This window comes from Salmo salar, chromosome ssa05 (assembly GCF_905237065.1).
Source record: "Salmo salar chromosome ssa05, Ssal_v3.1, whole genome shotgun sequence".
In the NCBI taxonomy this organism is placed as follows: Eukaryota; Metazoa; Chordata; class Actinopteri; order Salmoniformes; family Salmonidae; genus Salmo; species Salmo salar.
In genome coordinates, this window is record NC_059446.1 from 9,933,433 (window position 1) to 9,949,073 (window position 15,641).

A 15,641-nucleotide genomic window follows, 5' to 3' on the forward strand; every position below is an offset into this window, starting at 1 on the left:
CTCCCTATTGACCAGCTGCGGTACTTTCACTTACAGTAGCCCGTTGTTGTTGGTCCCCAAATAAACCCCAAGCTCAGCCTAAGCTATGGGTGTGAAAAGAGTGCTGCAGGAATGGCGCCTGCAACACTTCTTGTTACACAGAAGAAATAACCTTAACTAGTTTTAAAAACCAAAATGCTTTGTGCTCCATCGTTAAAGATGGAGATGCAGCAGAAATGAAACAGAAGCATGCTTTTTAAAAGGATGTTTTTGATATACAATAACTATAGGAAAATAATCTATCAAAGATCAACCCCATTTAAAATCCTCGAGAAAAGCTTTCCTGGATGCAGATAGCTCGGCTATGAACGAAACACACATACTAAAACAAAACAAATCCTTAAAGTAAACACAAGCATAAATATTTGATCCACAGAGAGTTAAGCTACAAATGACAAATATTAGAGTGATATATTGACATTTCTTCGGGAACAGGCACAATGTCTGTCTGTCTGTCTTTTTAAAATCTCTCCTCTCCCCTGTTGAAGTGTCGGTCAGTCATTAGAGGTTATTCCCAGATCAGAAAAGTCATGGCAGATAGAAGCTGACTGTAGAAGAAGTGTTCGGGTGTAGCGCTCCTTCCTTACAAAATTATTTTCTTTTATTTCATACATTTCTTTAAAATGAATCAGAAAAAAAATAGGTGCGCTGTTCTCTCTCTCTCTCTCTCTCTCTCTCTCTCTCTCTCTCTCTCTCTCTCTCTCTGTCTCTCTCTCTCTGTCTCTCTCTGTCTCTCTCTGTCTCTCTCTCTCTCTCTCTCTCTCTCTCTCTCGCTGTCTCTCTCTCTCTCTCTCTCTCTCTCTCTCTCTCGCTGTCTCTCTCTCTCTCGCTGTCTCTCTCTCTCTCTCTCTCTCTCTCTCGTCTCCATGATATCCCTCCATCCATCTCTCCTTAGTGAGCGTAGTAGAGCCAGTAGATCACGTTGAAGAAGGAGAACACGGTAGGGAAGATCATCCTGGACCACTTGTCGATAGAGTTCACATCAGCCAGGTCAGGGATGTTGACCTTGAGCTGCGAGGCCCGTCTCCGTAGGCGGGACTTCTTCTGGGTGGCGTGGCGCTCCAGGGCGCTGTGTGGTCCGCCGCCGTAGTTCTGGCGGGCCATGGCGGCCCTACGGTACTGCAGCGTGGAGCTGTCGTAGGCCAGCATGGTGTTGCGGGGGTCACCCAGACCCCCAGGGCCCAGGGACCTGGACAGCTCAGGAGGAACACCCCCCATCTCGTTCTTCATCTCCAGGGAACCAAACAGGATGTTGTCATCAGTCAGGGAGGCGGTCATCTGTGATACGAGGAGGGGGGAGGAAGAGGAGGGGCCGTGAGAGGAAGTGAATGGAGGCAAGGTTTACAGATCTTATTCTTAAATAATCTATGCTTACTTAAAATACTTTGAAGGTGTCTATCTTTACTGTTAATTAAAAATAATGATGTGTGCGTTTTATTAGTAATGTGTTATTAGTTGTTGTCATAGTTTATGATTGAGGGGTTTATCAAATACTGTTCTGTGGTTGTACTAATAGGACACATTTGACTTACAGTAGCGAATGTATTTACCATGAAATGTAATATTTAATTATAGATTATATTTCTATAAGTCAATAGCTAGTCATTACACATAAGTATAAACTAGCAGTCCTGTAAATATACTATATATATATATATATACTACCGTTCAAAAGTTTGGCGTCACATAGAAATTTCCTTATTTTTAAAGCAAAGCACATTTTTTGTCCATTAAAATAACATCAAATTGATCAGAAATACAGTGTAGACATTGTTAATGTTGTAAATGACTATTATAGCTGGAAAACGGATGATTTTGAATGTAATATCTACATAGGCGTACAGAGGCCCATTGTCAGCAACCATCACTCCTGTGTTCCAATGGCACGTTGTGTTAGCTAATCCATGTTTATCATTATAAAAGGCTAATTGATCATTAGAAAACCCTTTTGCAATTATGTTAGCACAGCTGAAAACTGTTGTCCTGATTAAAGAAGCAATAAAACTGGCCTTCTTTAGACTAGTTGAGTATCTGGAGCATCAGCATTTGTGGGTTCGATTACAGGCTCAAAATGGCCAGAAACAAAGAACTTTCTTCTGAAACTCATCAGTCTATTCTTGTTCTGAGAAATTAAGGCTATTCCATGCGAGAAATTGCCAAGAAACTGAAGATATCGTACAACGCTGTGTACTACTCCCTTCACAGAACAGCGCAAACTGGCTCTAACCAGAATAGAAAGAGGAGTGGGAGGCCCCGGTGCACAACGGAGCAAGAGGACAAGTGCATTAGAGTGTCTAGTTTGAGAAACAGACGCCTCACAAGTCCTCAACTGGCAGCTTCAATGCTAATCCAAGTTTATCGTTTTAAAAGGCTAATTGATCATTACCAGTCTCAACACCAGTCTCAACGTCAACAGTGAAGAGACGACTCTGGGATGCTGGCCTTCTAGGCAGAGTTGCAAAGAAAAAGCCATATCTCAGACTGGCCAATAAAAATAAAAGATGGGCAAAAGAACACAGACACTGGACAGAGGAGCTCTGCCTAGAAGGCCAGCATCCCAGAGTCGCCTCTTCACTGTTGACGTTGAGACTGGTGTTGAGACTGGTAATGATCAATTAGCCTTTTAAAATGCTAAACTTGGATTAGCTAACACAACGTGCCATTGGAACACAGGAGTGATGGTTGCGGATAATGGGCCTCTGTACGCCTATGTAAATATTCCATTAAAAATCAGCTGTTTCCTGCTACAATAGTCATTAACAACATTAACAATGTCTACACTGTATTTCTGATCAATTTGATGTTATTTTAACAGACAATTTTTTTTAAATTTTCTTTCAAAAACAAGGACATTTCTAAGTGACCCCAAACTTTTGAACGGTAGTGTGTGTATATATATAAATCATTCTCATGGACAAATCATCTTCATTGGCATCTCATAATTTTAGCCAGCATGTGGTTACCATTCTGTCTAGTCAGAACAAGACAAACCGAGTAAACAAACAACGTAAACAAAAGGAAGAAATGTGAGAGGATAAAGGTTGAGAGAAACAGTAATAAGGAAATATTGCAAAGATGAAGTAGAGCTTAAGGTTGAAAGTTCAGGGGTCAAAGTTAGGTTTAGGTTAGGAGAGACGTTGTGAGGACTGAGGAAGTGGATCGGAAGTTTCTTCATCCATAGCCTGACTTCAGAATCAAACAAAACATCTCTAAATCAAAAAAGATGTTCAACTTAATAGTTGAAAGAAGAAAAAAAAATCAATGATATCTGTTGTTTATACTCTGTTCCAAGGCCACTCAGTTGGCAAACTCAGAATGAGAAATAATCTTTTGTCAGTTTTCTTCTCTGTTAGTAGGCTGAGTGATAATATTCCACTAACCATCTCATTTCCTTTCAATTGCTTCACTTGCTATTTGGGAGAGTTATCAATTTACCTCAGATGTTCATTTTTCTGTCATACCAACATTAGCTTTGGAATAGCTTGTAATTACAAGCAGCATTTCCTGTCCCCCCATTTTATAGGTTTCCCATCAATTAAAGGTGTATAATATCTTCACTGAGAAGTAGACTCTGTACCAAATGGCACCCTATTCCCTATATTGGCCCTGGTCAAAAGTAGTGCACTAAATAGAGAATATGGTGCCATTTGGAACGCAGATCCAAACTATGCTGTAATTTATTCAACCACTACTATGACGTGTTTGTCAGGAAAATGCATGAAGAGCAAATCAAGAGAAGGGAAAAAAACACAATGGTGGGAAGTGATGATTAAAGTTGCCTTTAAAAATCTATAGAATAAAATTAAAGAAATGCACAAAAATACTACAGTATTTTCCTCTGATCGGGGGAGGGGGGTGTTGATTCAGATTGATGACATTTGTTAAAGTTTTGACTTTCAAAACCTTCCAGTACCTTATTTCTTTGCTCGCCTAGTCCTAATGCGGCATCGTCCACAAAGATGGGATCCCACATCGTGTCATACGCGTCAATTTCCCTCTGTTTCATTCTGGCATACAGAGCATCATCTCTCTGAACTACATTTCCCACCATCCACTGCAAGCATACAAAATCAGCACTGTTACCATGGAGAAATCGCAGCTTGCTGTCAGATGTTGTCAAATCCTGGTCTAACTAATAAAGGTGTATTTTCATTGAAGTGTGGTTGATAGATACACATGGCTACACCAATGGGACATGGAGGTGTAGTAGAGCCCTAGTGCAGAGAGAACCCTGGTAAAGGACATCAAGTCAACAGTTGATCACAGAAGCATCACATTGACCTTGAGAGAAAGAATAGCCTGTGTTCTCCTACTGCATCCGACACCACATTACACCAACAACACAACCTCTCTAGAACCATCTGTCCCTACTCCCTTCCTATCCAGAGACACCTACCTTATTGGGGTCGGGTCGGAGTTTCTCGTTGTTGGCGACGGCTAGTTTCTCGGCGGCCCTCTTCTGCCTCTGGGGCCCCCGTCCAAAGAAGATGTAGTTGACGAAGGCGTACTCCAGCAGGGCCAGGAAGACGAACACAAAGCAGCCCATCAGGTACATGTCTATGGCCTTGACGTAGGGGATCTTAGGAAGAGTCTCTCTCAGATGGGTGTTGATGGTGGTCATGGTCAGCACCGTGGTGATACCTGGAGATCACATTTTACCTTTACAATCACAGCATTCACCAAAATAATGTCATAAACAAGTCATTCAGAGCCTATCAGCTTTATAATAGTTATCAAAAAACACCGGAGATCATTGGAAAGAGAATTTAGTCGTAAACAAGCAAGATGACTAATTATCAAACAAGTGTTTTCAACGTTTACTGTCCTCATCTGCAGCCCTGAAAATAAACCGTTTTTCATTATTGTTTTTCGATTGTGCTTTCAATCGAATCAAAAAACCCTAAACCTGAAATGGGTGTCAGGTGTGCGTCTTCAAAGGAGATGAAATCAGCTACAGTTTATATCTGATTCTGTATGTGATAAAGGACCACAATAATCCTGTGTCCTCCTGGTACAGGGTCGGGAAACAGCCAACAGGGATGTGAGTAGTAAACAAGTCCATAGTAGTGTAGTAGTTTGGCACCCTTACAGACCTAATGAACCCATACGGACAGATGGTTCCTCATTCTCCAGACCTAATGAACTCATACGGACAGATGGTTCCTCATTCTACAGACCTAATGAACCCATACGGACAGATGGTTCCTCATTCTCCAGACCTAATGAACCCATACGGACAGATGGTACCTCATTCTACAGACCTAATGAACCCATACGGACAGATGGTTCCTCATTCTACAGACCTAATGAACCCATACGGACAGATGGTTCCTCATTCTACAGACCTAATGAACCCATACGGACAGATGGTTCCTCATTCTACAGACCTAATGAACCCATACGGACAGATGGTTCCTCATTCTACAGACCTAATGAACCCATACGGACAGATGGTTCCTCATTCTACAGACCTAATGAACCCATACGGACAGATGGTTCCTCATTCTACAGACCTAATGAACCCATACGGACAGATGGTTCCTCATTCTACAGACCTAATGAACCCATACGGACAGATGGTTCCTCATTCTACAGACCTAATGAACCCATACGGACAGATTGTTCCTCATTCTACAGACCTAATGAACTCATACGGACAGATTGTTCCTCATTCTACAGACCTAATGAACCCATACGGACAGATGGTTCCTCATTCTACAGATCTAATGAACCCATACGGACAGATGGTTCCTCATTCTACAGACTTAATGAACCCATACGGACAGATGGTTCCTCATTCTACAGACCTAATGAACCCATACGGACAGATGGTACCTCATTCTACAGACCTAATGAACCCATACGGACAGATGGTTCCTCATTCTACAGACCTAATGAACCCATACGGACAGATGGTTCCTCATTCTCCAGACCTAATGAACCCATACGGACAGATGGTTCCTCATTCCCCAACATCTACATGAAACTTTTGCCTAGCTGTGTATGGGCACACGTGTGGGGGTATGTGTGTGTGTGTTCATTCATGTACTGTAAGTGTATGTGTGTGTAAGCGTTCATATGTGTGTGCTTGCGTGCGTGTGTATGTGTATGTGAGTGTTGAGTCTCTGTCCAAATTCCAGGGGACCAACCAAAGGGTTCAGGAATCAAATGAAATCAAATCAACATTTTATTTGTCACATGCACCGAATACAACAAGTGCAGTATACCGCACAGTGAAATGCTTACTTACAAGCCCTTAACCAACAATGCAGTTAAAAAAAAGTAGTGTTAAGAAAGTATTTACTAAAATAAAGTGAAGTAAAAAAATACAATTAAAATAACAAATAATTAAGGAGCAACAATAAAATAACAGAAGCGAGGCTATATACAGGGGGTACCGGTACAGAGTCAATGTGCGGGGGTACAGGTTAGTTGAGGTAATTGAGGTAATATGTACATGTAGCTAGAGGTAAAGTGACTATGCATAGATAATAAACAGAGAGTAGCAACAGCGTAAAAACGGGGGTCGGGGGGGACAATGCAAATTGTCCAGGTAGCTATTTCATTAGATATTCAGGAGTCTTATGGATTGGGGGTAGAAGCTGTAAAGAAGCCTTTTGGACCTAGATTTGGCACTTCGGTATCACTTACTGTGCGGTAGTAGGCTAGGGTGGCTGGAGTCTTTGGCAATTTTTGGGGCCTTCCTCTGACACCGCCTGGTATAGAGGATGGCAGCAAGCTTGGCCCCAGTGATGTACTGGGCCGTACGCACTACCCACTGTAGTGCCTTGCGGTCGGAGGCTGAGCAGTTGCCATACCAGGCGGTGATGCAACCAGTCAGGATGCTCTCGATGGTGCAGCTGTAGGACCTTTTGAGGATCTGAGGACCCATGCCAAATCTTTTTAGTTTCCTGAGGGGGAATAGGCTTTGCCGTGCCCTCTTCATGACTGTCTTGGTGTTTTTGGACCATGATAGTTTGTTGGTGATGGGGACACCAAGGAACTTGAAGCTCTCAACCTGCTCCACTACATCCCCGTCGATGAGAATGGGGGCGTGCTCGATCCTCCTTTTTCTGTAGTCCACAATCATCTCCTTTGTCTTGATCACGTTGAGGGAGAGGTTGTTATCCTGGCACCACACTGCCAGGTCTCTGGCCTCCTCCCTATAGGCTGTCTCATCGTTGTCGGTGATCAAACCTACCACTGTTGTGTCATCGGCAAACCTAATGATGGTGTTGGAGTCATGCTTGGCCATGCAGTCATGGGTGAACAGGGAGCAAAGGAGGGGGCTGAGCACGCACCTCTGAGGGGCCCCCATGTTGAGGATTAGTGTGGCAAATGGGTTGTTACCTACCCTTACCACCTGTGGGTGGCCCGTCAGGAAGACCAGGATCCAGTTGCAGAGGGAGGTGTTTAGTCCAAGGGTCCTTACCTTAGTGATGAGCTTTGAGGGCACTATGGTGTTGAACGCTGAGCTGTAGTCAATGAATAGCATTCTCACATAGGTGTTCCTTTTGTTCAGGTGGGAAAGGGCAGTGTGGAGTGCAATAGAGATTGCATCATCTGTGGATCTGTTGGGGCGGTATGCAAATTGGAGTGGGTCTAGGGTATCCGGGAGGATGTTGTTGATGTGAGCCATTACCAGCCTTTCAAAGCACTTCATGACTACAGACGTGAGTGCTACGGGGCGGTAATCATTTAGGCAGGTTACCTTAGTGTTCTTGGATACAGGGACTATGGTGGTCTGCTTGAAACATGTTGGTATTACAGACTTGGTCAGGGACAGGTTGAAAATGTTAGTGAAGACACTTGCCTGTTGGTCAGCGCATGATCAGAGTACAGTACACGTCCTGATAATCCTTCTGCCCCGTGGCCTTGTGAATGTTGACCTGTTTAAAGGTCTTACTCACATTGGCTACGGAGAGCATGATCACACAGTCGTCCGGAACAGCTGGTGCTCTCATGCATGCTTCAGTATTGCTTGCCTCGAAGCGAGCATAGAAGGCATTTAGCTCGTCTGGTAGGCTAGTGTCACTGGGCAGCTCGAGGCTGTGCTTCCCTTTGTAGTCCGTAATAGTTTGCAAGCCCTGCCTCATTCGACGAGCGTCGGAGCCGGTGTAGTAGGATTCAATCTTAGTCCTGTATTGACGCTTTGCCTGTTTGATGGTTCGTCGGAGGGTATAGCGGGATTTGTTATAACCTTCTGGGTTTGAGTCCGCTCCTTGAAAGCGGCAGCTCTAACTTTAAGCTAAGTGTGGATGTTGCCTGTAATCCATGGCTTCTGGTTGAGATATGACATCATTGACACACTTATTGATGAAGCCAGTGAATGATGTGGTGTACTCCTCAATGCCATCGGAAAAATACCGAAACATGTTCCAGTCTGTGCTAGCAAAACAGTCCTGTAGCTTAGCATCTGCATCATCGGACCACTTCCTTATTGACCGAGTCACTGTTTTTTTCCTGCTTTAGTTTTTGCTTGTAATCAGGAATCTGGAGGATAGATTTATGGTCAGATTTGCCAAATGGAGGGTGAGGGAGAGCTTTGTACGTGTCTATGTGTGTGGAGTAAAGTTGGTTTAGAGTTTTTTTCCCCTTTGGTTGCACATTTAACATGCTAGTAGAAACTAGGCAAAACGGATTTAAGTGAGCATTTTCTTGTTTGCTTATGGCCTTATACAGCTCGTTGAGTGTTGTCTTAGTGCCAGCATTGGTTGTGGTGGTAAATTTCATAGCTATGAAAAATATAGATTTCAACTCTCTTGGTAAATAGTGTAGTCTACAGCTTATCATGAGATACTTTACCTCAGGTGAGGAAAACCTTGAGACTTCCTTAATATTAGATTTCTTGCACCAGCTGTTATTTACAAATAGACACAGACCAACACCCCTTATCTTACCGGAGGCAGCTGTACTGTCTTGCCGATTGAGCAAAAACCCAGCCAGCTGTATGTTATCCATGTAGTCATTCAGCCACGACTCAGTGAAACATAAAATATCACCGTTTTTATGTCCCATTGGTAGGATAGTCTTGATAGGAGCTCATCCATTTTGTTATCCAATGATTGCACGTTGGATAATAGGACTGTTGGTAGAGGGGGATTACTCACTCGTCGTTGGATCCTTACAAAGGCACCCCGACCTACGTCCCCGATATCTCTGTCTCTTCTTCATGCGAATGACGGGGATTCGGGCCTTGTCTGGTTTCTGAAGTAAATCCTTGACTCGTTAAAGAAAATGTTTTGTCCAGTACGAGGTGAGTAATGGCTGTCCTGATATCCAGAAGCTCTTTTCGGTCATAAGAGACGGTGGCAGAAAAACAATATGTACAAAATAAGTTACAAATAACGCGAAAAAACACACACAATAGCACAATTGGTTAGGAGCCCGTAAAACAGCAGACATCTCCTCCGTAGACATAAGAAGCAGCCCAGTGTGTTACCCCCTTTAACACCTTACTTCCTACATACAGTAGTGCACTACTTTTTTTTACCAGAGCCCTATGGGTAGTGCACTATATAGGGAATAGGGTGTCATTTGGGATGCAGCCCTGGTATTAGTCACAGCACGATTCACCTGTGTTTTTAGGCCCAATTCACCTGTGTTTTTAGGCCCAATACACCCATTGTGTTTGATACATTAGTCATCTGTGTTATTAGACCCAATACACCCATTGTGTTCGATACGTTAGATTTCTGCGTTATATACCCATTGTGTTTGATATGTTCGATTTCTGCGTTATATACCCATTGTGTTCGATATGTTAGATTTCTGCGTTATATACCCATTGTGTTTGATATGTTAGATTTCTGCGTTATATAATCTGCATTTGGTCAGATTCATAGGTATTATAGTAACTCTGCCATCCATCGCCCACGCAGTCACACAGCTAACTATGCCTGTTCATGCTGCTTTCCCCATGGCCTCTGATACCATCTAGAGCTAGAATTAACAATACACAGGGCTCATGCTCAGGACAGGGCTCATGTTCAGGACAGGGCTCATGTTCAGCCCAGGGCTCATGTTCAGGACAGGGCTCATGTTCAGGCCAGGGCTCATGTTCAGGACAGGGCTCATGTTCAGGCCAGGGCTCATGTTCAGGCCAGGGCTCATGTTCAGGACAGGGCTCATGTTCAGCCCAGGGCTCATGTTCAGGACAGGGCTCATGTTCAGGACAGGGCTCATGTTCAGGCCAGGGCTCATGTTCAGGACAGGGCTCATGTTCAGCCCAGGGCTCATGTTCAGCCCAGGGCTCATGTTCAGGACAGGGCTCATGTTCAGGACAGGGCTCATGTTCAGGCCAGGGCTCATGTTCAGGCCAGGACTCATGTTCAGGACAGGGCTCATGTTCAGGACAGGGCTCATGTTCAGGACTGGGCTCATGTTCAGGACAGGGCTCATGTTCAGGACAGGGCTCATGTTCAGCCCAGGGCTCATGTTCAGGCCAGGGCTCATGTTCAGGCCAGGGCTCATGTTCAGCCCAGGGCTCATGTTCAGGCCAGGACTCATGTTCAGGACAGGGCTATATGAAACCTGGACATCAGGGATATATTCAGCTATTTAAATCTGGACATCGGGGATAGATAAACCAGTCAGGTGAATATTTAGGCATCATGGTTTACACATCAGAAAGACAGACAGACAGAGCAAGCCAACCAGCCAGCCAGCCAATCAACCAGCCAGCCAACCAACCAGCCAGCCAGCCAGCCAGCCAGCCAATCAACCAGCCAGCCAGCCAGCCAGCCAGCCAGCCAATCAACCAGCCAGCCAACCAACCAATCAACCAGCCAGCCAACCAACCAACCAGCCAGCCAGCCAGCCAGCCAGCCAGCCAATCAACCAGCCAGCCAGCCAGCCAGCCAGCCAGCCAGCCAATCAACCAGCCAGCCAACCAACCAGCCAGCCAGCCAACCAACCAGCCAGCCAGCCAGCCAACCAACCAGCCAGCCAGCCAACCATACAGCCAGCCAGCCAGCCAACCAGCCAGCCAGCCAACCAACCAGCCAGCCAGCCAATCACACAGCATAAGAGAAAAGCTCATCAGAAAAACATCAAACAGGATCCAGTTCCACCTGACAATCACCTGACAATCACCTGACAATCACCTGACAATCACTTGACACAGGTCAGTGGACTGAGGCGCTCATTAGGACCTTATCCTGGCCAATAACCCTGGTTTCACAAATCATTCACAGTACTAATATAATTGTCATTAGATAGCAATACGATCAAGGTGCAAGGAATATATGTAATTACTATCGTATCTGGTTTAGGGCAGAATATTAATGCTCCATTTCTTTCTTTTATATGTCACCCATGAACAACAATGCATATTTTACATGACATTTCAAAACAATGCGAACACTATGACACCAATGTTTGTAAACATGGCTATACTGTATAAGTTTAATTTGATTGATTGATTGACTGACTGACTGATGAATCTCGATGGCTTTATTGATCGATCGTTGGGCAATCTTACCCAGGGCCACTCTGGCAGCGGAGGCATCATAGTTGATCCAGAAGGAGACCCAAGACAGGATGGTGATCAGGATAGAGGGCATGTAGGTCTGGAGGATAAAGTAACCGATGTTCCTCTTTAGCTTGAAGCTCAGAGACAGGCGGGGATAGGAACCTGCATGGAGGAATATAGACAGAACTTTATTTATTTTTTATTTGACTTTATTTAACCAGGTAAACCATTGAGAATACATAGTATTTTACAATAACGACCTGAAGTGGAGGGAATAAGAACTCTAAAGCATAGAAAGGTAATATACAGAATATCTGTGTATCAATCCCTGAAAATCTACAGTATAACCGTAGATATACATAGGTATACTGTATCAAAATGGCCGCCGCTGTGTACCTGTAGAGAAGACCACGTTCTTGGAGACCAGTTTGTAGTCCACGATGGAGAACTGAGGCAGCTCTATTCTCTCCACCCCAGACACAGCTCCATCTCCACCTCGCCAGTAGAACTCAATGTCATCAGTGGTGTAGCCATCTACAGGGGACAAACACAGGTACTACAGTCTTAGAATACATACCAAACTAACCTAGCGGGCCAAAATGGGAGCAATGATCAAATGGCTACGGTCAATGTCAAAAGACAGGGGACACGAGGCTCTCGCACATGTTGAGTTGACATCTGGTTTTCCTCAAAGGTTCTATTCTTGGTCCTGTAATGCTTACTATTTACATCAATTATTTATATTCTGGTTTGTCAAATGCTACTAGAGAACATAATGGTAGGTTTAATAATACATACAATTAGAGATGGAGATTACAGAGGACATTTCAGGGGACCAAAAACTGTCCGCTAACTGGGTAGATCATCTGTTCACCTTCTGTTGTGATAACCCTTCTGTTGTGATAACCCTTCTGTTGTGATAACCCTTCTGTTGTGATAAGTCTTCTGTTGTGATAATCCTTCTGTTGTGATAATCCTTCTGTTGTGATAATCCTTCTGTTGTGATAACCCTTCTGTTGTGATTACCCTTCTGTTGTGATAACCCTTCTGTTGTGATAACCCTTCTGTTGTGACAACCCTTCTGTTGTGATAAGTCTTCTGTTGTGATAATCCTTCTGTTGTGATAAGTCTTCTGTTGTGATAATCCTTCTGTTGTGATAATCCTTCTGTTGTGATAATCCTTCTGTTGTGATAACCCTTCTGTTGTGATAACTATTCTATTGTGATAACCATTCTGTTGTGATAACTATTCTGTTGTGATAACCATTCTGTTGTGATAACTATTCTATTGTGATAACCATTCTGTTCAGTTAGCCTCACCCTTTGTCATATAGAGCAACATAACACAGGCAGCATGCAGGCGGTGCAGGCATTTCCCCTCTCTTTCCCTCTCTCTTTGTCTCCCTCCATATCTCTCTCCCTCTCTTTCTACGCCTCTCTCCATATCTCTCTCTCTTGCTCTCAACCCCCCCTCTCTCTCCCTCCATCTCTCGCCCTCTTTCTCAACCCCCCACTCTCTCTCTCGCTCTCTCTCTCACTTTCTTTCTCTGTTTAACCCCTCTCTTTCCCTCTCTCTTTGTCTCCCTCCATATCTCTCTCCCTCTCTTTCTACGCCTCTCTCTCTCTCTCCATATCTCTCTCTCTTGCTCTCAACCCCCCCTCTCTCTCTCTCCATATCTCTTGCCCTCTTTCTCATCCCCCTCTCTCTCTATCTCTCTCTCTTTCTCTGTTTAACCCCTCTCTCTCTATCTCTCTCCCACTCTCCTTCTCTGAGTACTACTTCCTCTGCTTGCCACTCATAATAAGAGGCAGTGACCTATTTAGACGCAATGAATAATTAAACTCTCAGCCTTTGATTTTCTGAAAAATGAAGACATAATTCCTCCCTGTGCCTCGCTCTGACCCAGGACAGATGGATAGATAGGAGTGGTGAGAGGACACTATAGCTGGTTATTGTAATGGTGTGGCCAGTCAGTCATTGAGTTATCTAATGCTATATGTGACGGTTGGATGAAGAACCAGATACTATAGAAACAATACCACTGTCAAAACACAGCATATCCCACTTCTGGCACCAATGTAGCTCGTCATTGTTTTTGGCGTGTCTATCATTGAGATTTGTAATGCCTACACTGACAGTTAAGGCTCAAATGGTACAGAATAGAAAAACTACCAGTATCAAACTACAACCTAGCCCAAGCCAAAAACATAGTACTGTAGCTAATCCTTGTGTAAAAGCATGCAGCACCAACTACAGGCCACTACTACTATGCAGTAGGAACTGTCTCTCCAGCTTATCCACAGAACTAATGGAACAGCTCAGTATCACCCCAATTAGCCTATCCCCATCCACCATGCTGCGGGTTCTAATGTGTTGTTGACTTCCGATCAACAGAGTGTGGACAGGGCCAGCCAAGAGACTATGAGGCTGGGGAGGGGAGGACGGCTCGTCGGCCATGTGTGTGTGCATTTGTAGATGTGTATGCTGGATTTAGGGTCATGAAATATTGTGTGGATGAAGGGCGGGTGGGTGGCAGGCGGGTTGAATAAAGAGAAAAAAATCCATAAATGTATCATTCTTCTGCAATTTATATCTATAGGTTACATTTAGAATTTTCTTTCATTATTTTAGGCTATATGGCATTGGTACCTAAGTGGAAGACTTAGGGCCAAACTGTATGAGCCTGCATTCCAATCACCAAATGCTGTTGGGATCGGGCAGAAAAGGTTCACGTCGAACCACGGAGACAAAAAAGACAATGTCAGAGCATAATTCAATAAGAGAAAAGCTGTGAAATGGAGAGTTGAAAATAAAGACAAGGGAGGGCCAGAAAAGTCATGTTTGGAAAAGATTTGGTGAAGTGGTAAAATAGGATGATAGCAGATACACTACCGGTCAAATGTTTAAGAACACACCTACTCATTCAAGGATTTTTCTTTATTTTTACTATTTTCTACATTGTAGAATAATAGTGAAGACTTCAAAACGATGAAATAATACATATGGAATCATGTAGAAAAAAAAACTGTTAAACAAATGTTTGTTTAAGGTGTTAAACAAATCAAAATATATGTTTTATTTGAGATACTTCAAATAGCCACCCTTTGCCTTGATGACAGCTTTGAACACTCTTGGGATTCTCTCAACCAGCTTCATGAGATAATCACCTGGAATGCATTTCAATTAACAGGTGTGCCTCCTTAAAAGTACATTTGTGGAATTCTTTCCTTATTAATGCATTTGAGCCAATCAGTTGTGTTGTGACAAGGTAGAGGGAGTATACAGAAGATAGCCCTATTTGGCAAAAGACCAAGTCCATATAATGTCAAGAACAGCTCAAATTGTTATTTTATTTATTTATTTTTTCACCTTTATTTAACCAGGTAGGTCAGTTGAGAACAAGTTCTCATTTACAACTGCGACCTGGCCAAGATGAAGCAAAGCAGTGCTACAAAAACAACACAGAGTTACACATGGAATAAACAAACGTACAGTTAATAACACAATAGAAAAATCTGTATACAGTGTGTGCAAATGAAGTAAGGAGGTAAGGCAATAAATAGGCCAATAGTGGCGAAGTAATTACAATTTAGCAATTTACACTGGAGTGATATACAGTTGAAGTCGAAAGTTTACATACACTTAGGTTGGAGTCATTAAAACTTGTTTTTCAACCACTCCACAAATGTCTTGTTAACAAACTTTAGTTTTGGCAAGTCGGTTAGGACATCTACTTTGTGCATGACACGTAATTTTTCCAACAATTGTTTACAGACAGATTATTTCACTTATAATTCACTGTATCACAATTCCAGTGGGTCAGAAGTTTACATACACTAAGTTGACTGTGCCTTAAAACAGCTTGGAAAATTCCAGAAAATGATGTCATGGCTTTAGAAGCTTCTGATCATCATTTGAGTCAATTGGAGGTGTACCTGTGGATGTATTTCAAGGCCTACCTTCAAATTCAGTGACTCTTTGCTTGACATCATGGGAAAATCAAAAGAAATCAGCCAAGACCTCAGAAAAAAAATTGTAGACCTCCACAAGTCTGGTTCATCCTTGGGAGCAATTTACAAACGCCTGAAGGTACCACGTTCATCTGTACAAACAATAGTATGCAAGTAT

At 43.3% G+C, this 15,641-nt stretch overlaps 1 protein-coding gene across 2 annotated transcripts in view; it reads right to left on the minus strand.

Moving 5' to 3' along the window:
- Positions 1–832: 832 nt before the first annotated feature.
- Positions 833–15,641, minus strand: part of LOC106592285 (gamma-aminobutyric acid receptor subunit beta-2) — a 110,256-nt gene continuing 95,447 nt past the window's right edge. Inside the window, exons 6-10 of one of the 2 annotated variants that reach the window (XM_045717878.1) lie at positions 11,909–12,046; positions 11,522–11,674; positions 4,436–4,680; positions 3,953–4,093; positions 833–1,317 (exon numbers count right to left, since the gene is read on the minus strand). In XM_045717878.1, the coding sequence (XP_045573834.1) occupies positions 931–1,317; positions 3,953–4,093; positions 4,436–4,680; positions 11,522–11,674; positions 11,909–12,046 (1,064 nt within the window). In that variant the 3' untranslated portion in view covers positions 833–930. The remainder of the gene's footprint in view (positions 1,318–3,952; positions 4,094–4,435; positions 4,681–11,521; positions 11,675–11,908; positions 12,047–15,641) is intronic. The other variant, XM_045717879.1, reaches the window with a different exon arrangement.